Raw genomic sequence first — 27607 nt, 5'->3', positions numbered from 1 at the left:
TCATCCCCATTGCCATTTCAAAATGAGCTTTTTCTCAGCGCCAAGGGCATTCGAGGACGATATAGGCAGGTGTAGATTCTTTCCCAGATGTTTCCTGGGATTACCGTGGTACACGGGAATTTATCTATAGGTATCGGGTTACCAGGTAACTTTGCCAATCTATTTGAACTTTGTTTTATCGAAAGGTACTATCTCCAAGATAGGAAGAATGCATCTGAGAGGTGTATTGAACGGTGGAACACTGATCACCCTCGGCGTTACCCATAACCTCTTTCGCTGCTTTATCTTGATGAAAAGTTGGGATGCCGACGATCCTCTTATCTTACTTCATTGTTTGAATTTGCTCTATACGTGATTATCAATCTTGCGGTATATTTTTTACGTTGCTTAGATCGCTCAATACGCACTGAGAAAAGAATATCTCCTGTGGAAACATTATGTTCCTCTTTCCAAGATTGAATCAACTCATCTGCAGATGAATACCAAAGTTGTCAAAATTTCGTCATTTTTACACATACCTGGAAATGGGTTGAAAATTCGTCTTCTCACTGCAACCTCATTAAGACGAGGCAAATATTCTTTTTATTGTCTCAAGAAATACTCCAGATCAGGATCAGGCTCTCCTTTACCTTTTCTTCGTAATAAAATTCACTGATGAATTTTTTTATTGCCTTTCTCGATGATTGCTCTTTTATTTACCCACAAAAGTATGAAGAGCGTCTCTTAAAGTCAATAAAGCATATTGACCTCCTTCTCCAGGTACGAAACTTGCAAAGTTTAATTAAACACATTCCATTCTTTTTTGTTCATGTGATGCAAAGAAAAAATTCCATTTGTCAAGTTTTCCCGTGAGACTGACCAAGAGACTTTTCAAGTTGAATTTCTACCGAGGGGTTTGGGCGACTGGATCGCTCACCTCTCTTTTACACTCCATTTTTCCTACCTCTTCACCTCATCATTCACGAATGCCCAAAGAGGCAGAAAGCGATTGAACATGTGAATGTTAGAGAGATGTGATCTTTTATTCTTCTCTCAGTTTCCTAGGGAATTCTCCTTTCGAAGTCATTCTTTTCACTTTCATCTTCGCGGGTTAGTGGATTGTGAGAGAAACTTGGCGTTGAGGAAGTGAGTCCTTGGATGTGTCTTGTCAGGTGAGTGAAAACAATGGTGCGTACATTTGAAAAACTTTGAGTGGACGTCAGTGAGAGGAAAACTTTACTTCTGATTTTGATTTTTTTGAAGAAAACAAATTTGTCTGGTTTCTGTCTGGCTCTGTTTGACAGGGATTGAAGTTTTCACAGATCATCAGTTCGATATTTTACATGATCATAGAGTGAATTGAGTTGGACAATTGAAATCTTCTGGAGTTTATCAATTAATTAAAATCCCTCTTCACTCTTACCTCAAAGAAACTAGTTATGGAAAATATTTTCCATCATCGAAGAGATATAATTCAAGTATCCAGTTGAATTCCCTCTCTAGCATCTATTATTTTTATATTTTATTGATCTCCGCGTCCCGGTGGAAATCAAGCACACGAACGTTCAATGATTAGGATAAATTGAAGTTGGGACAGGAGCTGAATCCGAGCAGCAACTCCTCCCTTTATCCTCGCTCAATTTAACGTTTCCAATATTGTCCCTTTAGTTGAGTTTTTCATTTCTCGCCATTATCCACAGCCAACTCTTGAAATCGATGAAAATTCGAAAGAGAGATCAGAGGCATTCATCTCACTCTGCTGCGTTCAAGACGTGCAATTTTGTGCGAGAATTACCCGAGATGCTTGAACCATTTCCGCACCAACGGATTAGAGAGCCTTGCATTCAGCTCACTAATGAACGCCTCGTCCTTTACAATTGGAAAATTCATCATTTTTCTCATTAGCCCCTCATGCTAATTTACACTCTAATTATGATACGACATTTGATATGTCTGTATTCGTAGAGACAAAAAAAAATACAATTTACACAATGGAAAATATGTTGTATTAACAAGTGAAAATTATAATTAATTTTCAACGTATTCAAAGGAAAATAATTAACTTTAGCTTTGTCGTCAAAATCCGAAAACCCCTTTTTCTCCCCGCAAACAGCGCGATTCCCTGCGATAAAATGATGAAGACAAAAGCTATTGGCCATGGGTGGTCTGACCGCAGCGTGGTTCCTTCCACTTGGCGGGAGCCTGTGATTGCAGAAGTAAATCAACAGTTTTTATACCGGAAATGCCTCCACCGAGTTCCATCATTCACAGTCTTCTTTTTCTCCAGTTATTTATAGAATACCTACTGTGATTCGTCGATGGCAAAAATTACAAAAGAGAAAATGGCAAAAAAAATGGGGAAGGGCCGGAATTAAATCGCCCTTAGGCGAGTTATGTGCATCAATAAGAGCCAATAATTCCACTTTATCCTTGCACAATAGCTGATTCTCTCCGCAGTGTTGTTCCCTCGCAATCCTGGATTACACTTTTGTCCATCTTTGAAGTTGAACAGTATCGGTTATCATATGAATTGATTCATTATTCTAACGCTTGAACGAAGGGAAATGTGAAAATGGGAGAGTGTATCATTGCGGAGAGATGGTATTTCAAGAAGTGGATGCAGAAGGGGAGAAGTAAAGGAGGGACGAATGAAAAACTGGTCCTGAAGTGGCCACTAGGAATGAAAGAAAAGGTCATGGAGGTGGAGCACTGGAGGTACAGCAGTTTCCAGTTCCAATGCAATCTCGGGGAAACTGATGATGTACTTATCTCTGTGAATGCCTATATCTCATCGTTTCACTCGTTATTTTTATCTGCATTGATGCATGTTTGCGGAAACTCAATCCGATAATGATCGAACGATAATTCCAACTATTCCGTTAGCCATTTTGCTTGCTATTACGCGAATAATGATGTCGCAGCTACTGATTGACTGATTTCAATATAACACGAATTTATATTCAGGTGATTTCATCGTTAGATTTTGATGTATCGTTTGACTGATCCATTTAGTGCCGACTTTGAATAGGTGAATCATCATGAATTATTCATGCCTATTCGACTTACGGGGACTAAAATTGGGGCTACATTTAATTGCTGTCACTAGACTCTCGTAATAATATTTTAAATGCTCAGTGTACGTCCATTTCTCATCGAGAGCCGTTTAATCTCTCTGTTGATGTTGGAATATCTTTCGGAACAGCTGCGAGATGAGAAAAGAAGTTTCAACATTCGACGGCAGATTCGAAGGGAAAAATCAGGGAGTCTCTTGGCACTGGTGGTTGTAGTTATTCATGGGAAAAGTTTTTAATTTAACGGTACGTCCCGGGTGACAGTAGAGAGGCTCAGGAGTTTGACCGTTGGAGGAGGGCTGGAGGACAGTGAGAGGTAAAAGTTTAGTTTTTAGAATCCAACGGGGTTCAGGCGGTCTACATCGAATCTTAAGACAATTTTTATACAGGAAACCAAATAAAATGGGAAAAATGTAATGAAAAATAGAATATAAACTTGAGAGATAAGATTTCAATGCACGTCGAAATGCCCTTCATAATTCATGAAAAAAAAAACGCGAATAAGAAGGTACACGTATAGTGCGCGTGAATTCACCTCCAACGATGAGGCCAAAGTCTCCCTAGGATAGTTGAGTTTTGTGATGCGATACATAAATAAGGAGTATTCCGAGTACGTGGAGTAGCACGCCCCAGCCTCAGTATATAAGTAACAAGCTACAACACAATAGATGTTGCTTCAAAGTTTGGATATCCTACCGAATCCTCAAAGTTTTACCCAAAACATTTTCAAGGCGAGTTTCTTCAAGTACATGGAACCTCGGTTTGCTCACAGCACCGGGGGGCCTCTATCTAATTTTATTAGAACGCGGTAACCTCACGGAATTCCAATAGAAGACTAGCATCGTACGCCCACGGCTCATAGAGATGAACACAAAATTCCAAATTTCTTCATTAAGAATTCACCAGCCATCTTCATATTACGGTTTTACGGTGCCATAAAATTCTTCAGTTCTCACTACACATCCTCAAACCACTGTATACACACGAGATTCGGTAAATCGTGAATGGCGAACGGGCAGGGGGAGGGAAGGGATAATGGCTCACATGAGCTGAGCACAGACTGCACGGAAGTAATTGGAAACACGTGTTCACCGGGACAGCAGATGGTCTGTCCGTTGGCGATGGGCTTGTGCTCGGCCGTTGCTCATATAAATCGTCTGATCTGCAATTCAGTAGCGAAGTCGTCAACGGTAATGAGTAGATTTCTCTATTTACAAAACAGGGTAACTTTTTCATTGTAAGGGAAAAAAGAATTTTTCTTTATCAATCATTTGAATTTTTCAATCTGGGTGTGCATTTATCGGATATTGGATAGTTTCCTTAGTTATAGATCAAGTACTTTGTTCTCTAAAGAAATTCCAGAAAGGGAACAGTTTCTTTGACGCAAAGACACTGGACAAAAAAGAGACAACAATTTTAGAATCAACTCCTCACTCTGTGACCTGTATTTCTCTCCCTTCTGGAGTCTCAATTTCCCTGCTGGCAAGTTGGGGTAGTGAGAGAAAAGGTAACATTCCTGCATACGATGTCCCAGTTGCTCGTACACTCGGGCAAGATCGATTTTCTCCCTAAAACCCAGTACCTCGGTAAACGGTCGGGAATCTTTGTATAACGCGTGCATATACATTCAAATTTTTGGGTGGGATTTCGGCACAGCGGGGAAGTTATTGTTAGGAATTATACGGAAGCAAATCCCGACTTTTGTCAAAATTCCCCCTGCGACGCGAAAAAAAATTTTTTTTTCTCTCATAAAAAAATAAAAGGCCAACCCTTTTGATTTTTCTGTGGGAGAAATCAAGTCGTGTTACGATTGAATTTCGCCACTGGGGTAAATTTTCCATACAAAGGCCTTTAATAGAAATGCCTGTAAATAAATGAATGTGTCGAGAGGCAATTAGTAAAAGCTACGAGGTCAGTCGAAGGCTCGTGTCGCCGTCGATATGGCGAACGGGATTTACTTGCAATTAAGCAAGGTATCGCACCAGACTCCAAAGGCTTTAGTGTTCCCGTGGGATGTCGACAGGCATACCCATCAAGATTTACAGGGAGAGGGATTCAATTAATTTCTCTTTCAGTCTTCCCCAAACCCCAGCGATTTCCTCACTCTGGTCAAGCTCTGCTCTTACAAAGAAAAAAAAATATCGTGCTTAAACAGAAGGCGGGATTCCGATATTCTTTCCAGACGAAATGTACTGCTAAGAGTAGGTGAATGCACTGTTGTATCAGACATTTGGCGTTAGAATTTTTTCAGCTCCGTATAAATGCCAAAAGTTGTGCAAGCTATTTTGAGAAATTACAAGTGCAAAACGATTTCCCCCCTTCTTATTTCCTGAAACACGTGTTGTTAAATACGATGCACTGTGTTGCGGGAAGCTGTGTACAGATTTGGCCTATGGGCGTTCAAGTTACATTTATTATCTAAGCCATGGCCGCGACCACCACCGGCGGATTTATGCGAGTAGCGGCAATGTTATTTATGAGTCCGTGCTGTGCCACTGTAGGTTTCTCCCCACATTCACGATGTTTGCGAAAATTCGTTGGAACATTATCGGACAATTTATTTCAAGCCATGTTCGATTTAGTGTACGATACATGAACTTGGCTGTAATAATGTAGAGATGGTTTATGCCTTCTATTGACTGAATTCGCAGGGGGAAATAGCTGAAGAATAATAATTTTTTTTTTTTAAAGACTGTGGGAATATTTTTCCCTTGTAAAAAATATTATCTTCCGAATGAAGGAAAGCACCATCACGGGTAAATCTAACAGATTTTACTGTTGACGCACTAGTCATATTGATGGATCTCCGAACGTGACCACGCAAGTTGTGTTATATATCCAACCGATCTTCCGAAGACAAACGAAGTGCAGGGCCGCGAGTGAAGCTCAGCAATGAGTAAACAGCGCTTTGCTCTCAGCCCCATTAACACGGAACGCATTCATAAGCCCTCGACCAGATCGTTTCATACGAAATCCACTCATGATCCTTCCACGCTCCTCATTACCGCATCTCCATGTAACGATCTGATCCATTCTCCCTTTACCAGAGCAAACGAGATATGAATCCGTGGCCATCCAATCTCCCACATTATTTCCGTGTGAAATTCAACGTGAAATATTCTCTGCAATATTCAGCGTTGAATCCAGTCATTTTTTTTCTTCTCAAAAGCTCGCATATTTATTTTTCGATCAGGCGGTAACTAAGCTCATGAATATTCGAGAATTCAGTACGAAATAGGTCAGTTCACTGAGACGAATAGTTTAACTGATTTAAATAAACTTTGTTTGAATGGAATACATCTACGTGTTTGAACTAGCTCGCGATAAAGCTTCTGTTTGAACGTGAATTTAATATTCACTTGTGCCTTAGTTCACATTAAATGTGTAGTATTTGAAAGGGAAGCTAATGGCGCCTGTATAAAATAACAAATGAATCGTTCAATTCATTACTGCATATTTCATATCAACACTCATCTGCAGCGTATAACAATAAATATTCATAAATAATTAAAATTAATTTGCCTGATCCGTCGTGATATATGATTACGAACGGTATTAATTGCGTCGGCAATCTGATGTTTTCTTCGTGAATAAAAGCCGGCAGTGAATGGTAAATGTCTGGCTCCCTTGAGCAATTAGTTTCATTCGAGAATTGATAATGGTTCGTGAATCGGTTTTGAATCACAGCCGCATAACGAGGCAGTCCTTCACCGAGAGTTTCCCGAGATGGAATTTTTTTTCTTCGTCTTCTTTTTTTTCACCCTTTCGCTACCACTTCTGCATCGTGATGCTTCATCCAGCAGCGCTGAAGTCGAGTGGAGTAATTGCCACATCGATCACCAAATCGTGGAATATTCTTCTTGTTGACGATGTGCCCAGGGGAATATCTGACTGGGAGTAAATCTTTTTAGAAACGAGAGAGAAGAGTAGTGAAAGAGATATTATGGAACGGAGTCATGCATTTAAGGATATCTAGGAATCTTGTACTCGAGTTATTGTCATTTTTATCATTGATTAAAGATCACGGATTAAGAGCTGAAAGAGCATATGAAAACTGAAGAAAATTTTTTTTCCAAGTTTCCAAGAACATGAAATATGCCATTCAACATCTTAAATTCACACGGGCTAGAGAACACCTATTTTTTTCAGCGACGAACCAAAACCTGTACATTTCAATATTCATCGCATACTCCAGATCCCTCACCAGAAAACATTTAGCAAAAAAAGAACGATCGTGGAAATCTCCAGATGTGTTCTCATATCCTTCCCTCCCCATCATAAAAACTTCTTTTAAAATGTATCCCACAATATACTGTCTTCCTTCGAATATAAAGACTTCATCAAATCTCTTTGCAATGCAATGGAAAAAAAATTTTCATCGGATGTGCTTGAAATATTCTCCACTGAAATACGTTCAACGTAATCCATGGAAATCCCTGAAATCCTCTCTCTTACTTCTAGCAGTTTTTCATATAAAAATCTCTTCCCAAGCACTGTCGCTGCATATAGATTCTGGGTATATATTTTCCACGTCGTCAAAGTACCTCATTTTACATTTAGTTTCATACATCCTCGTGAGTAGAAATAGTGGCAGATTTTACGGAAGATTGGATTGTTTCACGGGAGCAAGACAAGTGCCTCTGGCCGATGGGGACCTAAAGAACTGATAGAATATCTTTGGGTGTTGAGGTGGTGAGTAACGGGCTCTGAGTAAAGGGTGCTATACACGGCCCGAGTGGTGGCGGGGGGTTAGAGGGTAAAAGAAAGTAAAGCGGCTTCTTTGAGCTGACCACCTGCGGCAGAGAAACCCGAGTATTCACCTCTTTTTTTGTTGTAAAAGATACGGTTGAGGGTCTGCAAGAGGAACATGTAAAGGGTCTAAATAGTAATAAAGAAACTAAAGATACATGGAGAGTAAAAAAAATAGAAAATATTACCGTACTCGTACAGTTAAGCGGGCTCAACTAGTTTTTCCAAATGGAGATTTTTTTTGTAAAAAATAACTAGTCTACTGTCCGTTGAATTTCAGTATTTTTCTATCAATGCATCAAGTTCCATTCATTGCCATACGGTGTTCTGTTTAGACTTCAATTTTCATATAAATGAAAAATTGAGGACCTTTGAGGCAATATTTTTTCCGACAATTAAAAAAAAAATACAGGAGATGTACGAAGCCCGGGTAGAAAGAATGGAAGTGTGACGTCATTCGATCCTTTATTACTCGGTGTAAATTGTCGTTTTATTTTCTGGATTCTCATTTTCTCATCTCCAACCCCTACGCAGACATGGCTGTAAATACCTCATGGCAGTGGTCTGGGGCAAGAGAGTGGAGGCTAAATGTGACAGCTAGGAAACTCTCATACTAGCACGTACTGTAATATTATCCGGTGTATGTTGTTCTCAAGGGTGTCGAGAATAAACACTTTTTAACTCCGAGCAAATGAAACGAAACGCCATGTTCGTGGTGCCAGTTTCGTGTTTCTTGCGTCTTTGATTATTGAGGTGGCAGGTTTAACACTTGTTGTACTTGTGGGTTCAACATGAATGGCGACAAAAAAATCAAAAAACACATAGTTGCATCAGGGAAATATTTTTCTCTCTCAATCAATGATAATTATAATTCTGCAGACCTGATTCCATTGAAATTGTCGTGCATCTTGAATTGTTGAATTCCATCTTCATTTTAATTACTCAAGACATTTTGTGTGCTAGTTCTTGAATACAGGTCTGCCGTGTGCCACAATAATCCATCGCATTGTTTATTCTATTCTCCAAAAGTTTTAATGAATATTTTTTTAGCTCATCCTTGATATGAAACCAGAGGAGAGCTCAACAGAAAGCTCCAGCTTTTTTAAAATATTTCTTTGTCTGTAGTTAAGTAAATCCCGGTCATATCCTTGTTATCTTTATTAAAATTCTGCAGACGTGACTCTACTATTATGAATATAATGAAGAAAATTATTTATAACTCCTAGTAATGATAAATATTTTATTGAAAACCAAAAGTCTATTTAAAAAATGAAAGACTATCATCTCCATTAGCTTAAATGTCTCATAATTATTGAGACAATTGAATATATATCCAAGATTCTCTTCAACTCCAGCCAATTGAAATGACCCGTAATTAGTTCTCCTAATGATTTAATCACAGAGCATCTGTGTACCATCGATTTACCTTCAAATTGCCCCAGCAACAGAAGCGTCAGCCTGTTGGTTGAGGTTGACTACTCAGAAACGTCTGACTACCAATGTCCCTGGATTGCACGTTGAACAGCAAGAGACCACTGAGGCATGTACCGATCAAGCCAGGACGTGCAACACGGTTGGCATGTAAAAGCCTCCACCAGATTGACATTCTCCATTCCCGAGGCAAGCTGACCCCTTACCCCCCTCGCTACCACAGGGTTGTCGCCCTCTCGGCTGAATGAGTGCCAGTGAATCTGGACATTGGCAACCTGTCCATTTACCACCCCTAGGGCGATGTCGCGCCTGATGCATCAATTAATTTAGCAAAAAAATCCCATCTGAATTTGAACAAACGGTGAAAGCTCCGTTGAATAGTCTCACCCAGCCGGTGATGATGATTTTTTTTTTCATTTCCCAGAGTCGCTAAAATTTCTCTTTCACCCTGCCCGGGGGATTACACGCGAATCCGCGACTCAATGGCGCTTCCCTCGCGGTTATATTGAGCGTTCAATGTATATTCTCATGAATTTTCATTTTCAAATGTTTAGCTTCACCACTATTTTCCACTATTTTTTTTGGACTATTAAATTTTTTTTTTTATTTAATTTCATAAAAATATTGCATCTGTAATTGGCTGTCCAACAGTTATGAGTAATTATCAAGCGGGTTTGGGTGTATATTTTAATGGCAAAACCTCTCCACAATGTTGCTTCATTGTTGCGCGTTTTCTCGTGTAATTGGGAGGAAAAACCAAATCGGAATAATATATAGCAGAAATGGAGTGCATCAATGGTGCATCATACGAACTAGTGACGCAAACGATCCGAAACGCAACCGTTGACTCGAAAATGAGGAGACAATGCTCTGTCGACTTGATTAAAAGCCAGATTTTACGAGGGTCCCACCTCCTGGGACATACATAACGCACAAGCACTCCAACTGGTGTATGCGATCGAGTGAAAAAGAGGTGGATAATTTACAGCGTCGACAATGAACCCGCCTGTTCGTTGCTTTTTACGATCGACCACTATTAAAAGCAGTTTGATGAACGACACGCGCTTGCATCTGATTCCTTGTTTCTTTCTCGACTCTTCTGATTTTAAAAAAATTGATTGCTCTATTTGCGACATGACACGTGGAGATATGCGAGAAAAATGAATGGACCACCATTTGAAGAGACGAAAGAATGGAGCGAAAAATGTCCGTCTAAACGACGACAGCAGTCACCCGAGATGCATTTGGCTCTAAAAGGTTCAGAAGAAATGTGAAAAGTTCTTGAAAGATTGTCGAGAGTAAAAATGGATTGTTGGAAATGTCTTTTGCATATGCAGTTTATTTCCTCCCGTTTAGCAGGTTTTAGGGCCCATTTGAGAATGCCGTAATCAATATCTTCCTTATTACATTGTGGAAATACCCCAGAAAATGGTAATTCGAGTAAAAGTTGAATGCCCGTCTGTCTAATGAAATTGAACGAAAATTTTGAATTTCACATAAAACACTGAATTGAATTCGGATTTTTTCATGATAAAGTAAAGTGATAATTAAATTGATTAATAAATTACGATTTCGAGTCAAGCTATCTAAGGCCATTGAGGATATTTTATTCCTCTCAAGCAAATATGCTCAACAAATGGGAAAATTTTTCTCTCCCTGTACGTGCCCATGTACCCATTCATTTCCGGGTGAGTGTCGTCATGCTCATTGATAGGAATTTTCACTCGAATTCTCTTCACATCCCACTCCGTATTTTCGAACTCCTCCATGCTGTGACATTGCGAAATTGCTAGAGGCAAAAGTTGCTCACGGAGGTGAGCGATCTGGGTGTAGATTCTAAATTTTTCCTCCAATACTTGCACTAGTTTCGATGCTCACCTGGCTTGCACACAAGAGAGACATGTCTCTCATAGAATCCTCCCCGGGGACGCATACAGTAGCATCGAGCAATTGCACGAGGAGCTTCTCCCTTCCAACATGGCAATGTTATTTAAAATATTTAACTGGAGGGGAGAAGGAAATATCGTTTTCGATGGAACATTCATGAGATTTCTTTTTTTTTCTATTTCCCGTATGTACCACTGCTGTTAAGAATTTTGCGCATTCGGAGAGAAGCCGCTTGGTATCGTTGATATTCTGACGTTTCTTAGCTATTTATATGTCTTCCTAGTTTATTCTTTACTCCGCGTTATTTATTCAATGTCCGAGACATTGAGTAAATATCCTTTTTGAAACGGAAAGGCTTTTGAACGCGATAACGAATATCTCGCGTCTAAGAGTGCTTCATTTTTTCATGAAATCTCGGATAAGCGAATAGTAGCAGTTATCCTTGTATGGGAGAAAAAAATTTTGAGAGATAATTAATTTACATGACGAGTAAACATATTCTGCTGCCAAGAAATTTTTTACTTTTTCTATCCGCGAGGATAAATTCTATTAGCAAAATATTTTTCTTTCTCAATACACCCTTTTTGCAATGCAGGCATTAGCAGCGCGTTAAGCCTCTATAAACGATGGACGGCCTGTCAGCTTTAGCCCACCGTGACAGCCCTAATTTTTTCCCCTCTCAAAATCTACGTGAAACAATGTCACCGCCGCCAGCAATTTACGACCTACCTAACCTCTTTCCACTCCATAAAAATATTCGATGAATGCCTCCCAAGACGACCCTCATATTACCCTCGTCATCCTGAACACCACGTTCCCTCGTTCGCTCTTATATACGTCAACCCCCTCCTACGTCCCTCCACCACACAACCAAGCGCAACAATCATTTTGTAGTGGAACACGCGTGGCACATCTGGGGAAATCTCGTTTCTCCAACATCCTCACGCCCACGAAGTAAAGCGTTGAAATATTCCTGAAGCCTCTGTAGACTACGACATACTCCCGAACCATTGCAATTCCCCAAGCTCTCGCGAAAAGAACACATGCGGTCGAGATACAAAATTCAGCGTTTTACCGGGGCCATTGTAGCCATTGTGTTTTGTCATTTGCGTCGGGGAAACACGAATCTACCACTTTAATTACTCTCCCGAAAACTTTAAGTCCTCTGAACCATGGAAAGTTGACAATATTATTTTAATATAAGATTACACAAGCAAATATCCGCACCCCCTGACATTTAACAACTCGCCGGCTTAAAATTCCAATCTAAAATGATGAACAGCTATATATATATATATATATATATATATATGACGTGATCGTTGAATGGGCCGGCCAATACACATGACTCGGATCAGCGGAGAAAAATCTCTGTTGAACTTTCCTCTTACACGCTCGTCCCATGACGTAGAACAATGATTTATCCAGCCACCCAGTCCCGTTGGTCTTCATCCGTCGAGCGACGACAGAACGACAGAGGAAAAAAAAGTTGGCCAGAGAGACTTATCTCCATTGTCAGGGTTAATCCCTGAAAATTGGTTAAAGCTCCTCGCTTGATTTTCTCTCGTTTGCCTCCTTGTGCTCATTCATTTCCCTCAGCATTTTCCATAGCAATGAAATCCTCTCCATATTCCAACGCTTACCAAATCCCTCCACAAACATGCAAATGTACTTGGGGCTTCGGAACTTTGTTAATGTATTGACGTAATATTGAAAATTGCATAATCCAAGGTACTTTCTAACTTGGTCTTGCAAACCATCGCGATAATCTCGACTAATTCATTGATAATAGGCAAAGTTCTCGAGCGCACAGAGTCATCAAATATTGTTGGCCCAATGGGGGTTCAATTAAAATTCATTAAAACACCCGTCAAGATTTGCATGCTGCGTGAGAGGACACAAAGGATAACGTCACCAACAACATCGCTTGGTTCATTATCGTTGATAAAATTTTCATTCCAAAACTCGTAGGGAAATTTCAAAAACTCTCAGCAGGTTTATGATTTTGTACAAGGAATGAAATCCGCTTTGCTCGACAGCGTCCAACGGTTTTCTTTGAAGTGATGTTGGTTACTGGGCGGAACTGCTTAATAAACAGTTGTGAAACTCTATCTTGTTGTACTTCCGCACTGCCGTTCTCGCACGTATACCTACTTTCAGGATCAGAACGGATTATGAGTACGATCTGCTCACGTTATGTACTCATATAAAATATGCTCTGCTGGTTGTTTAGCATTTCGAGAATTTCGGGCGAATGGTTGCATAGAAATATTTTAAGTGAAGGTTGAGGGATAATTTAGGCATTACATCACAGTTAGGTCTTTGTGTTGTTGTAAGAAAAATTAAATACCATGAATATATATCAGGGAATTAATCTCAAAACGGTAGATTATGAATTATATAAGCATTATGGAAAAAGCACTGAATATCCATTTACGTTAGTACGAGCATATGCAGTATTGAGTTGAAAATCTACAATCCAAGTCGCACTATGCATCACATAAAGTTACTGGTTAGTCGTAAATGTCGAAATATATCAATAGTTGAACAAGCACTAAATATCCCAGTGGCGCAGTACCGAAGCCCGCCAGCATCGTAACACCGTACTCGCGCGGGTAACGTCTATCCCTCGGTGGAGTTTGAAACCCCGTTGTAAGTACCTTCATGGCCTCCCATCCTACTCGAAATCTCTCGCTCAATTGTGGTAGAACGGACCAACGGAAAATCAATGATTTGTATTTGATCCATTCATTGCTCTCGGAGGCTTTTACTGATAACTAACCCATCAAGTTTTCAATGTTTAAATCATACCGCTGTATCCACCTCCCACTTTCCTCAAGCGACGTCTTCCGCTCAATCATCCACAAATTGAATTATTTATAAATAGAATGGAGGAAGCTCAAAGTTGTTTCTAACTATTTTTTGTTGTGGAATAACCCAACTAATGCCTCAAATTATTCATCCCCAACATCAACTCAGGTGTTGAGACAACTACACAAATCTCGTTAGTGACTGCAGAATAGAAAGGAGGTGATACACAGTCAACAGTGAGCCACATCCCCGTTCGCTATCGATCCTCAGCCTACGTGGCAGGCCGCCTTTGTCCTCGTGATTAAGTGCACGCGCACATCCGTTCTATGTGGCCTATCGGTACGCAACGAATGGGTTGAGTTTGCCGTTAACGGTGCCTTAATGAAACACCCCATAAGCAGGGAGAACATCACTCAATGTTATCGAATATCGGTGAGACTTTTGCTACATCTTCCCTTGAATCATACTACAGAATTTCTCAGTTAGGAATCTCATAGCCCCCATCAGATGGAATCAGGTATTAGTACGTCTTCGGAATTTGTAGAAAGTTCTTTGAAGTTACCCGCCTCCACCCCGCTTCCCATCTATCATCTGTAGCAAGTTGAGAAAGATGAGGGGAAATGGGAGAAGAAGATTAGCAAGCGAAATTCAAAAGTTCCCTTACGAAATCAAGGAGTTAACTCTTTGAGTTAAACTTCTGATTTCGATGCACATCCAATCAAACTTATTTGAAAAAAAAGTGTTGAAATTTTTATAGAGCCACCAACTTGGTAGAATTGCTTTCCCTGCAATTCGTCGCTTAATAGCCAATATAGCATTAGTCGCCTGTCAACTCCAGAGATATTGCAAAGGGACACGAAAATCATTTCAGTCACAAGTGCAGTATTATGTTTGTGGATTGAGTGACCGTAAATCCGAATTTGATGAACGAGAAATCCAGCTGGTCTCGGCATTAAATGGGCTTAATCATTCCACCAATGAACCATCGAGAGACTTGCCCTCGCAGCTGCTCTCCTGTCCCACATGATCCGAGGCCAAAAGAGATCAAAAGGAAACCAATTTCGATCTCCACGAATTTCATAAACCCAACATTTTCCTTTTATCGTCTGAACTTGTAATAGAAAAAGGAAAAAAATCTGGCCAGATAGACGGGACATGTACAAGTGTAGGGAATAGACGTTCCACTGAGGATGTGGGGTCGGAAGGTGAAAAATAAGAGCACCCAGAGAGTTGGAGAAAAAAAAAAGCGATGAAGAAAGCACGACTGGAGAGAAAAAAAAGGAGTGCGAGTAAAAAGGGAGAGAGATAAAACGCCGTGGTGGTTGGGATGGTCGACTGGTGGGTGCGGGGTGTTGGTGGCGGAGTGGATAGGGTGGCGCCGCAGGCCGCGCCGTCGCCCAGCATCCCCTGTGACGCTCGTCTCCCGTAGAGGCGCACCCTCAGTGCCAGGAGTATGCCGCTAGTCATACGTTGGACAGTTGCGAGTTAACTGTATTGTCCTGGAGTGGAGTAATCGTAGAATTTTAAATCTATGTTGACAGTTACAGTGTAGGTAAAGCTACCGGTATCTGTAACCACTCAGTGATCATATCATGAATGAGTTGAGTCAACGGTCGAATGATGATCGCAACAACAATCTTGTCAACAATAGTGAAGTGTCAATGAGTTATTAATTACTTGGCAATTGAGCTGTAATTGATCAGTGTAAAGTGCCCTGTCTCCTGAGTTATTGTCATGATCCCAACTGGGGTATAGGCTACACCTTTCATCACATTGAGATGTACTTAGTGAAGAGGGTTGACGGTTCAATTGACTGAGTAAAGTTGCGGGTGTATATTCAGAGAAACTGAGCGTATGGTGGTATCAATGGGATCAGCGTCTGTAGATATAGCAACGGTACAACCGTCAACATCATCAGCATCAACACCGGATCCACTACCACCGCCACTGTTATTGGCATTGGATCATCACAATCGCCGACTCTATTGGACGAAGCGTCAGCATATTGCTAAAGTCATTGTAATACAAGACACGGCCATTTTCGAGGGATATGTATGATTGATATCCACTGATTTTCTCTTTAATTGACGAATAGGGTATTGCGATTGACGAAAAATGGGAACCGAAAGATTTCGCTAGTTGAGCGGCAAGGGATTTCATGCCAACTGCATTTCCTATCAACTCCGAGAGAAAGAATAAACTGAAAATGGATACTTTCTTAATCATCGGAATTTGTTTTCTTTGTTACGAATTTTGTGATTTGATTAGACGTTATGCAACACCCTCCAGTAATAATCCTCATGATGTCGGACCATCAGTACCACCCTCACCCCGTGTTTATTCAATCTCACACAAGGTTTCACCGCAGAATCCTCCAGAGTGTTTCTCACAATAAATAACGAGAATTCAGAAACTAATGGATGTGAATTCTGAGCATCTATTGAATCATGGTTCCAATGGAATATTCCCTCACTGAACGATAAATGGACAGGGAGTTGTATTTAGCTGACGAATCAAATGCTTACCAAGAGTTGAAAGCCCTCAGGATACCACGTTTCCTTGTGACACACAGGCTACCCATCGGAAGTAAGCAAAAGGTCGTGGTGAACCGCAAGAACGTTCAAAACTTTGTCGGGATCTGGGAGTGTCGTTTAAAGCACATTTGCCCTGATAGGCGCAATGACTGTCATGAGACATATTTAATGAAGTTTTCTATGAAAGTTTATTAGACTTCACAAGAGCCAGTCAAAATATTTAAGTAGGGCAGATTCTAACACTATTTCAAGCATCCATAATGAATCTTTCATACAATTAGATGATGCTTGCCTAGTAGTGCCACAATATTGGATTGATTGAGCCAGCGGAACAGTGCCTCACCGGGAAATAGTGTTTGATGAAATACTTGAACGGCTCGCTGATGAGGGTATCGGGCTTTGATCAATCATTGATTGAATCCGGGACGAATGGAGTGGCCGGGCTTGACAGAGACGAGGTTAGTGCCTCTGCTTAGTACTTAACGTAATCAGACTGTCCACTGAGTTGGACTGGCATATTTAGATCAACGCGTTGACTCGACGGGACCTTGTTTATTGTGAAATGCTAATCCAGCTTGCTGGACCAATGGCTTAAGAATTTAACGGCGGAATACTTGTGGAGAGCTTTGATGTGATTTAATGGCCATTGGAACACTGTTGTAGAAAAAACACGGTATGAGGATGTGCTGCCCAGAGTGTCGTCTTACTTCTCTCGATTCTTAATAGAATTGTTTCTGTACTCCGGAGAAGAGAAATAAAAGGGGTTTGCCGTTAAAAGAAAGAGAAACGAGAATAAAGAGGGATGGACTCGTTGGAGCGGTTGATGAGCACCGGACCTCATCATTCTGCTCTCACCGCTGCATCAAGGACCCGAAATGCGTTTGTCCAAGCAAGCATGTGCTCGGTTGTCGGCCGAAAGGGTCGTCATCTCACCGGCACATTTTGCCTGACTGGAGATACTATGGAAGGCATCATTCAGTGTCTTGTTTTTCTCAAGGCATTCTCGGTAAGGGCTCTTTTCAAGATATTCACATTTATTTTAGCCTGATCTTTCGTGTTTTTTTTTCCCGATGGAAAATCAGCGGGTGGGATTCGTGGGGGGATTGTGGGAATGATGATTAGGTATGCTGAGTTACTTTTTTTTTGGGAATGCGATCCCTGGCATTCACGTCGTAGAATGGCGTATTTGAATCCAGTCACTGGAGACTTGGTTATTTGAGGAGGCTATTGGTGGGAGATAAGAGGATTCTCGAGCACCCTCGTTCAAGTTAAGGGATTAAACTTCCCCATTTTATTCCTCTCAGGTGGATTTGGAAAAATGTGATGGTTTATATAAATGGTTAGGAGGGTTTGCAATTTTTGGGATCAGATTGATCGCCAGTTGGGAGGTTAATAGCAAATGATTGTTGTGCTTTGAAAATACTCGATTTCCTTGATCGCAACGCGGATAACCTCAAATCATTAATCAAATGTTGAAAAGGAGGACACAGATTAGTTTAATGATTCGAGGCTAAGAAAAAATTCTTTCTCCTCCCATCTGTTGACGTCTGAATAGACCTGTTACCAGTGAGGAACCTTTATCCACACTTTTCCATCTCCATTGAACGAGGAAAACTCATATTTCCTGACGTATTGTCGTACCAGGGATATGAGGAATGGTGTGCCAGCTTGCATACTGCAAATTTACCATACAAAAGCTACACACATGAATGTTCTTTGAGCTGAGTAGGTTTACGCTCTTTCCATATATTTTTCTGTATCGAAAATATATCCGTTACCGGAGATCGTTGGTATCGTTCTACTCACAAAATGTAAAGAAAGGAAATACGAAGCCAAAGGCGGAAGTGATGGAAGAAAATCCATGAACCGTGAGATGATAACATCAAAACGAGAGGCGTTCTCGGGATACTGTGAATTTTTATCTGTCATCGGAATTTGAAGTGCGCTAGGCGAGTGGTAGTTTCGACCGAAGTAGTCTCCCTGAAACGGGCGCAATACTTGGTGGGAGCACTCAGGGATGGGAGGGGTCATAAAGTTATTGGATAAAATTGACGGGACATGGATGAATTGACCTCATTGTCACACTTGGCCATTTGATTTATGGAACGGGATCGATAGTGCTAAATAAGGTATGTCAAATGGACATCTCATGCGAAGCGAACCCAATTCGAGGCACTTAGAATACCTAATAACAATTAACCCCATTGGATTTCCCAATTTTTACTGAACATTTCTAACCAATCTCATCTCGAAAATACCGTCAACTCAGCCCATTTGAATTAACCTCAAATTTGGAATATTCCCATCAGATAAAACACACCGGTCATACCTAATTCGTACGATTCATCGGATTCCCAAGCGAGTGGCAAAATTGTGTGTATCCCGTGGTAGGGGGTTCAGTAGAGTGAGAGAGATGTCGGGGCCAGCACTCATGTCGTGTGTTTCACTGCGGTTTGGGTAAACATGGCGTTCATCTGTCGTGAATCGTATATGATCCACCCGAGGACAATTAACGTTGACATTACATGCAAATGACTCTCTGTCTGCCTTCATGTTATTGCGTTGAACGTTTAATCGGTTGAGTATTTACGTCGTGGAACAGCCAGATACCGCAGTATTAAACGTGAGGAAAATTCTCTCCGGCAGATTCTCCTTAATTCTCATTAAGTTCTCGGTAGATGTAATTTTGATGATGTTTATCTAATTGCAGTTCTCGAGGCAGAAGAGAGGGAGAGAGGGGGGAGGGGTTGGACTTTGTATGTAGGAAAATGTATTTTGGACCATAGATATAATCCGGTAAAATAATTAATTCTCGGAGAGTTAATTAGATGTCTCAAAATGATTTTACCGCACGATTTTTTACAATTTTTTCTTCAAATGATCACTTCATGGACTTTTATTTGATTTTTTTGAAAAAACACCAAAAGAGTTGGTCAAGCGAGAGAATTTCAATACATGAGAGGATTTTTCTGTTTGCAATGCTTGTCGACATCGCTCTGTCGAGCGGCATGAATTCGACGTGCGAAAACAAGGGTGGATGGAGTATTTTGACGAGAACAAGTGTTTACGCAAGTTAACAACGACACAGAAAATAAACGTGGTATGTGTGAGTGCGACTGGCTGTCCCCCTAGTTCTCTCATCTCTTGCCTCAGTGCTGGCGAGAGAAATGGCTCAATATTGAACGTGTAAAACTTAGTAAACTCAACTGAGTGCCGCATATATCCTTTTACAGTATTTAAAAACATGGAGAAGGTGCATATGGGGATAATAAGGGATTCAATAAAAAGTTGTGAGTGACATTCTCGGAATTGGAGGGCATTACAGGGTGTTCATTGAGGAATAATGTAATTTTTTGTAAATATTTTTCGCGGTGCGGCTTGGAATAAATTATTTTCTGGGATATTCCATTCGGTAAGAAAATACACCTAATGCACATGTTTCACAGACACGACTTACATTCGGGGCGAAAAACTTGGACACGAAACATTTCTAGACTTTTTTACGAGACCCCCTTTCGAATGGAAACGTTTTCCAAACGTCCCGCCAGAAAGTTCAGCATTGACATACGAGTGTTAGGAAATTGTTGATTTGGATTATTGCAAGTGCATTTTCATCAGGATTTTTCTCTCTCTCAAAAAATTGAAGAAACTTCTGATATTACATCTCAAATTGATTACTATTGCCGATCACAAATTCACTCTCGATCCATTAATTCCCCGAGAAATGACCTACATATCAAAACACTTCCATTTGGATCCGATCCAACAATTCTCTCCCATCTCTGCCCATAAACATTTTACACATGCAAAAATACACATATCCAGCTTATGTATTGGGTAAAAAACAATGAGTAACATATCGAGCAAAATCCATTGTTTTCTTTTAATCACCGATGGTCAACCAAGCCCAATCAATCGTCATTACTTTTGGATGAATCCGATCATTGCGAGGCATACGGGAAAAACCGACAGAGCGTGATTCAATAAATTTTGCACCGAGATATGCGAACCGTACGCCGGCCGGATGCACGGTCAAACGCACCCTGGGTAGATTTCAATAATAATCGATACCGGGAAAAGCCTGCGAGAAACTGAAAGAAAAAAATCTACCTCCGGAGCTAATAATGAAATTATTCATACAATTCCAAAATCCGTGTTATTGTATTCAGATTGGGATTAAAGTTGTAGCCTAGTAAAAAAAATCGAAGAATCATTTTTATTCGATTTTTCCATTCATTTTGACGAAAGAAAAATATCATTCAAGCCTTGACATCACTGTTTACAAATCGATATTGCACCCCATCAAAATTGAAAATTCATGGAATACCCGGCGAGGAGAAATGTGATTTTCTATATAAATTCTGACGCAATATCAATTCTCGCGGACACACTCAAGCCAGGTAGGAAATATTGGTAACACGTGTTACGGGTCAAACGTCAAACCAATTTCGTACATATGGCGTTGGTCTAGACACTTTGAAAATGTACTACATCTCACTCCGATTTTGAAATTGGAAAATCTATTGATGAATGATGACCAACGGCAGGGGTTCAAGTTCGTAACACCTGACTGAGACAGGTTATGAACTGAGATGAAACTTATCCGAAGTAGATAGAAACTGGATACGGAGACGATGAAAATGGGGTAATAACGTTACACCGCATCTCGGAAAATGGATGTTGAAGTATCAATACCCCGGCTTTTAGCATTAATGGAGGGACTTAGCGCATGTCTTCAGGTCGGGTCTTTTCCCAACAATACAAAGAGATTTTTGTGCCTACTAATGGATATGAATTGGTTCAGTATAGCATAATAGATTCCGAATAATGATTTTAGGGATTCTTCATTTAGTATGCGCGGACAAATGGACTAGGCCCCAGGGAGCAAAATATATACTCGAAAAGAAATCTAGGATAAGAGTAAATATATGGTTGTATAACTGATTCGATTAAGCAATATTATTTTATAACGGCACTCGATTTTTCTCGTCTCCACAATGATATAAACGTCGTTTGAAAATTTTTCCATCCGCTCGTTTCATTGTCTCGATGGTATTTCCGTGAATGGTACTCGTATGTCCACAAGAGTTGTTATAACTCTTGTACTCTTCTCCAGCGTTGAATGGAGCTTGGATCTTGAATTGCATGCCTTCGACCCGTGACAATGAGGTACTACGTCCTTTCACCCATCGTACAATTCGAAATTCTCGTGCAGCGAATAAAAGCCACCTTCGGCGATGAAAAAACATCGCCCCATGAAACGTCCACCACCACTAGTACTCCAATGCGACGAGAAGTCATTCTCCCCTTCATCTTTCATTCTACTGTCTGACGTTTAATAAGATTCAGCAGAGAGCGAGAAAAGGATTGAAATGAACTTTTTTTCCAGCTTTTTTATTAACCCTTTGTTACCACTTTCTTGTTATATTTTTTTTTCTCCACTTCCCTCTCGTCACGATTCTCCTTTTGTTTATATTTCCAACGAGTGGAACTTGCAATTTGACTTACAGCAACCTCAATAACAGCAATTTTATTCCGTCTCTGTGTGCCATACTCTCGACTGTATATTCCCATCGTCTCTCTTTTCAGCGGAAAATTTGCCTTTGTTTCGTGGATCGCTGACAATAAAAAGGTCGAGTCCTGGTAGACGCCCACCATTTTATTCTTTAATTTAAAGAGAACTTGAATCCCTCCGTATTTTTTTGGGCTCTATCATCACCGTCGGTTCTTCAGGATAATAAAACTCCTTTAGAAGTTTTTGACGTTGGAAATTTGGATCCTTGAGAATAATTAAGTCCATTTAGTTGCACTTTATTCATTTCTACATTGCATATGCAGCAATATGCGCAGCAAACCAAAAATATTTCTCATCAAATTATTTTTCTTCCTCAGTATGGCATTGTTGATCTTCACCACGAATTTGTCTGCATGCCTGAGGTAAAACATTATCTAGTCGAAAACTCCCCAACGGAGAGAATAATTGGACTTGACTATGAGTCTTCCAAGTTGACGTCACATCTCAGCATCTTATCGTAGTACGAGAGTTGTGAACTCTATACCCATTCCACTCATCCCTTCCGCATGCATAAACCTCTGCCCTAATTTCTCTCCTGTTCCGACTGATTTACCCTCTTAGGCCAGGGCAATTATTGATCGATAAAGTGGAGTTTTTAGGCTAGTTTGAGGCTTTCGGGGGTGATGTACCTTTACATAGTATTTCCCATTGGAACCAGTAGTATAAGTAGAGCTTCAGACCGTGAGAAGTATTAGTATAGTCAATAGAGTATCACCGTCCTAGGTCATGAGAGAGCGCCTCGCCGAAATCCCAAGGCAAATTAGAAGGACTGACCTCGAAGTGAGGCTAAAACTCGATAGAATCAATTGTCAACCACAATTCCCAGCTGGCATTGTCCAGCAGTTACCTTGCCCTCAATATACCACGTCTCCTAGCCTACAATCCACCCCCTAACTTTGCCAATGATTCGAGGACACCAGTAGCCAAAAGCCAGAGTTTCCCGGAGCATACCTATACACTCCCATTGTGCCTTCATCCTCCACCACTCTAAAATCGTTTCAACGCCCAAAGCCCTGTCGTAAGGGTGGCTAATTGCTCGTCCACTCGCTCCCTCTGGACTGATTGGAAGTGGATTACTACCAGCGGAAATCGCTGGCTAACCCCTGCATCCGGGCATTCCCCCTCTATCCATCCAACCTCGTTTCGACTTTATCCCGCACATTTTTTTTTAACATCTGTTGTTCCAACTCTTTCCATTTAGCTTTGAAAGCAACAAAATTGGAGGAAACATAAAACAGCGATTAGTCAGACTACAGTTTGTCTGTCATTTCCCTGTGCCAGGTTTTTCTCTATCAATTTATTAAACTCTCATAAAGTGAAAATACGCCATGCTTTTTTCATCGTCATCCGATGATGACAAATTTCTCGTCATAAGCCGTCCGTCACTGCTGCGTCATAAATCTCGTTATTGAGATAGGCAAGGCTTTTTCGAAAAATCGGCCTTTACCCCCCAGCCACTCTGGCGTCACTGCAAAAGAGGCGAAAGCCCTCGTTTCGCCACTAATGCGTTTCATTCGTCAGTCACATTCACTTGACAACGACACACCACATTTTTTCTTTCTTTGGGTATCTGCAGCAATGGAAAGTATAAAGATTGATGGCCATCGCATGCATCCAAGTATCCATCATGCATTGAAGATACGAAAATCTATCACATGATTATCGTTTTTTTTTGCCGCTCCAAATGTCGTTTTTCCGGCATCGGTTTGAGAGCGAAAATTATATTTCCAACATTGATCAACGACCATGAGAGATTCTCTTCTTTTGGTTTTTGTACTATCCCTACGAGGGAGCGCTCGCAGCTAATTCGGTTCACCCGTCAGCCACATCGATTCACCACCGGAAATCACACTTTTTTCTCTAGAAAGATTGATTTGCACCGAATACATTTATCTTGTTTCCATCACGTCTTGAAACGCCCGGAAATCCATCACATGATTGTCAGATTCTCTGTGTAAATAAAATAAAATTATGAATAAAATTTATTCGACCCAGGGCGTGCACTATCTGTAAAACCACAGCAAGAGTCTCATGTGATCCTCCCCTCAACCGTCGAAAGATCGTCCGCATATTTTTTACCACTTTCAAAGCCCACCCAGCACCACTGTCATTAATAATGGCTCATCCTCGCTTTTTTCCCGATCGAGAGCTTTCCCTGATTCCACTATCACCTCATTCATGTAACCCCTTTTTGCCGGTCATTTTATCTGTGTTCGGCGCGCCCCCAGTGATAATTATTTTTTTTTTACCTTGAGAATGTTTTGATTGTTTTTCATCTACTCATGAGAGCAGCATTTTTCTTTTCTCTCTCTCTCTCTCCCCTCCCCCCCCCTGATTGAATTGCTCCGCCCGGTTAGAGGAAGGAAAACTAGAAGTTGTTCGGGGTTTTCTTTTATTGCAATTCACTTTGTTTGCCAGTTGTTGTCTGTCTCCACTTGTTCGGATGAAAGATAAATTCTACTGTCGTAAAATAATAAGTAGGATTCTCCATTAGGATTATTACTTAACTTGTATATGGGGGAAAAAATATGAGAAGTTGTCTGGGAAGGTTCAAGGAAAAATGACCGTGCCGTCTGTTACAATGGGATGTTAGAAATTTCAGTCACACAGTGTGCGCGAGCCCGGTAATTTTTCGTATATTTTCTCGTCATATACAAAATCTCTCAATTTCCTGAGCGAACTTGACAGTAATAGATTTTTTTTTTATTTGTTGCAGGTATGTACACAATGCTTCATGTCCGACCGACCGTCAACCAATGAAAATGCTTGAACTATTATGTGAGAATATCGAGAGAGTTTTCTATGTTAAATAAATGATAACGTCTGTGTGTATTAAAAAAAATATATACAGTATTTAATTTCTACCAGGTGTTTATTTATCTCTCAACTTTTCACAGTTGTTTTTCTCATCTACCGAAGTTGTCTCCGCGTTTAACGACGCAAAGAGGGTAAAATGAAATGTGCGAACGAGAAAGAGAGAGTGAATGAGACAGAATGAGAAAACACCGTGAAGTTGTAAAATGACGATGTGAAAAGTTTCTACTTACTCTGCATACGGTACCCCAAGTGTAAATGGAAAAACTTTGTGATACAGGATGGAAAAAGATTCATAATTTACCAACTGCAAAAATGTTGGTAAATGTAAAGTAGAAAAAATAATGTCTGCAATTAAAATGCTGAGGCTTCTCCTCTGAGACTCGTATGCTCAGTGTTAAGTCATTTTTAATTTTTAACAATAAAAGAGTGAGAAAATTTTAGTGATTTGAAATAGTTTGTTTCCAGTGAAATAATTTTCCACTTTTTAAGTCGAATTCCGTTTAATCCGAAGTTTCCGGATATTGTACAAGCATTTGATTTCGTTCCGTGTGAATTTTTTCAATAGGGATATTTCATTGGGTGCATATGATTCGATTGACTAAACGATTGCTTTTTATTTCCCTAAAAAATCGAGGAAACGGATATTTTTCCGCCCAAAAGTTTCATTGGTACAGTTTTCGCATGAAAAATCTGCAATCCCCGTATTTCCACTATATCTTTTTTATCCGCGCATGAAAAGTCATCGGGTGGCTGACAAAGAGCTGTAGAATACTACAATTTCTAAATGGCGACTTCACTTATCGATTGTTCTACTCAACCGCTTCCCTCCTCGTGCTCCATCAAGTGGAAATTCGTCTTTTATCTTCCACTTGGATATAATTGCGAGGAAAAGGAACAAATGATCTTATCATTCTTAATACTCGCTTGAAATTCTCGTTTGATGTTGGAGACTCACTTTGCAATCAACTGATTTCAACATTCGAAGGAGATAAAAGTCGCCTTCAGTATTCGACAGTCAACACTTTCCTCCTGATTGCGCATTTGGTTGATGTCTTCGCTCGTTGAGACTAATGTTTTTCGGGTGGGGCTACGAGGTAATACTTTCGGCTTTATGAATCGGAAGGATTGAGATCTCTAATGAAACCCCGCTGTAGTTATCCCACTGGCTTTTATTGATACGATTCGCTGGTATCTTTGTAATGTTATGCCGCAAGTCTAACTTTACTAGCGGAGGTGACGACGCTCAAGACTGGTGGTCTCGTACTTTGTATTGCGGCCCTTTTGTGTACTGCATTGGACGTTTCTTGAAAACCAAGTTCATAAAAATGAAGAAGCCACTTTATCCCGCGGTATTTCGGAATTCTATGGCTTCTTACTGTCGTTAAATTCAAATTGCTGTCGTATATCAAGAATTTAACGTCACGAGTGACAAACAGTAAAACCGGATCGTTGAGAGAAGGGCAGATTTTGCAGCTACTCACTGAGAGAAAAATTAGTTTTTCCAAATTGAGAAAGCAATTTCTGCGTTGTAAGGCTATTGAGATTTTACGATTTCTTGTGATGATATCGTGCACTCTTGGGATCTTTCAATGACAATTTTTGGGGAATTTGGGGTAGCATTCTTATTCATATTTCCGGTGACTGAAATTTTCCAGAGTTTCGGCATTGCATTATCTTCAGTTGATGAGAAAATAGTTGAATCTTCAAATTTGCGGTGAATTATCAAAGTGGCGTTGACAAAGTCAGTGCTTCCATTGTGTTCGGGGCAGTATTTTTCACTCGAAATGGGTCTTTGAATCATCATTTCGCTATATTCATCGTCAAAGTTTTCGCCTTTGATGTCGGTCCGCAATATCATGGACATTTTTATTTCTGGGATGAAAATACAGGTTTTATTGAATAAAATAGGAGTCCTTTGAATCACAGCACATTTCCGCTTCCATATTCGATTACACTGGCTGATATTTACACAGCCAGAAATGGTGAATGAGTTGACAAGCAGATTCATAGTCAAAGATCTCATCATACATGAGTAGTCAAATATCCGCTCTGCTAATTCTTTTTTAATTATCAAGAGGTATTTTTTCTATAAAACTCAGTTGTTTAAACTCGGAGGTTTAAAAATTCGGAACAAGTTTCGAACAATTGAACCGAAATTATTCACAATTCTTTACGATTTAATACTTGTAAAATATTGCATGATTTTTACTATAAATTTTAGGACCAATATAATAATAAGGACATTGAGTGAGCCACGAATGCATGCAGCACCACTAATATTTTGCACTTCAATCGTAACTCACTCACACCCGATAGTACTGAAAAATATCCATCTCATCCGATAATGCATGAGCTGATCCATCAGAATATTTTTCAATTGAAACAACTCAACTTCAAGAGAAATATTCTTCTGAATCATTTCCATCAAAGCTCCTTCTTCACTCGACGCAGATGTTTGCAGAGCAAATGGAAGTTTTACACCCTCTTCGAGTTCCCATTCCATCCCCTTAGAGAAGCCCCCAAGAAAGATGAGAATAAGCCTCCTCACAAATGACAACAATTTGGCACAAACTCATAATCCCTCCGAAACGTGACAACCCTAAATTCGAAAAAATGTCAAGCACATGCGTTTCACGTTCTCAATATCATTTATATTTCTCCAACACCTCCGGATATTGATTTGACCTAAATATGCACCGACGTGGTTACGTAACGTAAATTCTTTCACTTGGAAAAATCAAAGTATGCTGTCG

General features: G+C 40.3%; 2 protein-coding genes across 16 annotated transcripts in view; both read left to right on the top strand.

Annotated features, from left to right (window-relative positions):
• Rg (rugose) overlaps positions 1-27607 on the top strand; it is a 177293-nt gene that overhangs the window by 41281 nt on the left and 108405 nt on the right. The window lies entirely within an intron of this gene.
• LOC135170504 (uncharacterized) lies at positions 425-26813 on the top strand. Its single transcript, XM_064136388.1, has 2 exons — positions 425-17468; positions 24754-26813. Exons 1-2 carry the CDS (start codon positions 17265-17267, stop codon positions 24805-24807), a joined length of 258 nt encoding a protein of 85 aa, XP_063992458.1. The 5' UTR covers positions 425-17264; the 3' UTR covers positions 24808-26813.

The sequence above is a fragment of the Diachasmimorpha longicaudata genome, chromosome 17, assembly GCF_034640455.1.
Source record: "Diachasmimorpha longicaudata isolate KC_UGA_2023 chromosome 17, iyDiaLong2, whole genome shotgun sequence".
Taxonomy (NCBI): Eukaryota; Metazoa; Arthropoda; class Insecta; order Hymenoptera; family Braconidae; genus Diachasmimorpha; species Diachasmimorpha longicaudata.
Note: the sequence above shows the minus strand (reverse complement) of the source record. Positions and strands in the feature narration are given on the sequence as shown.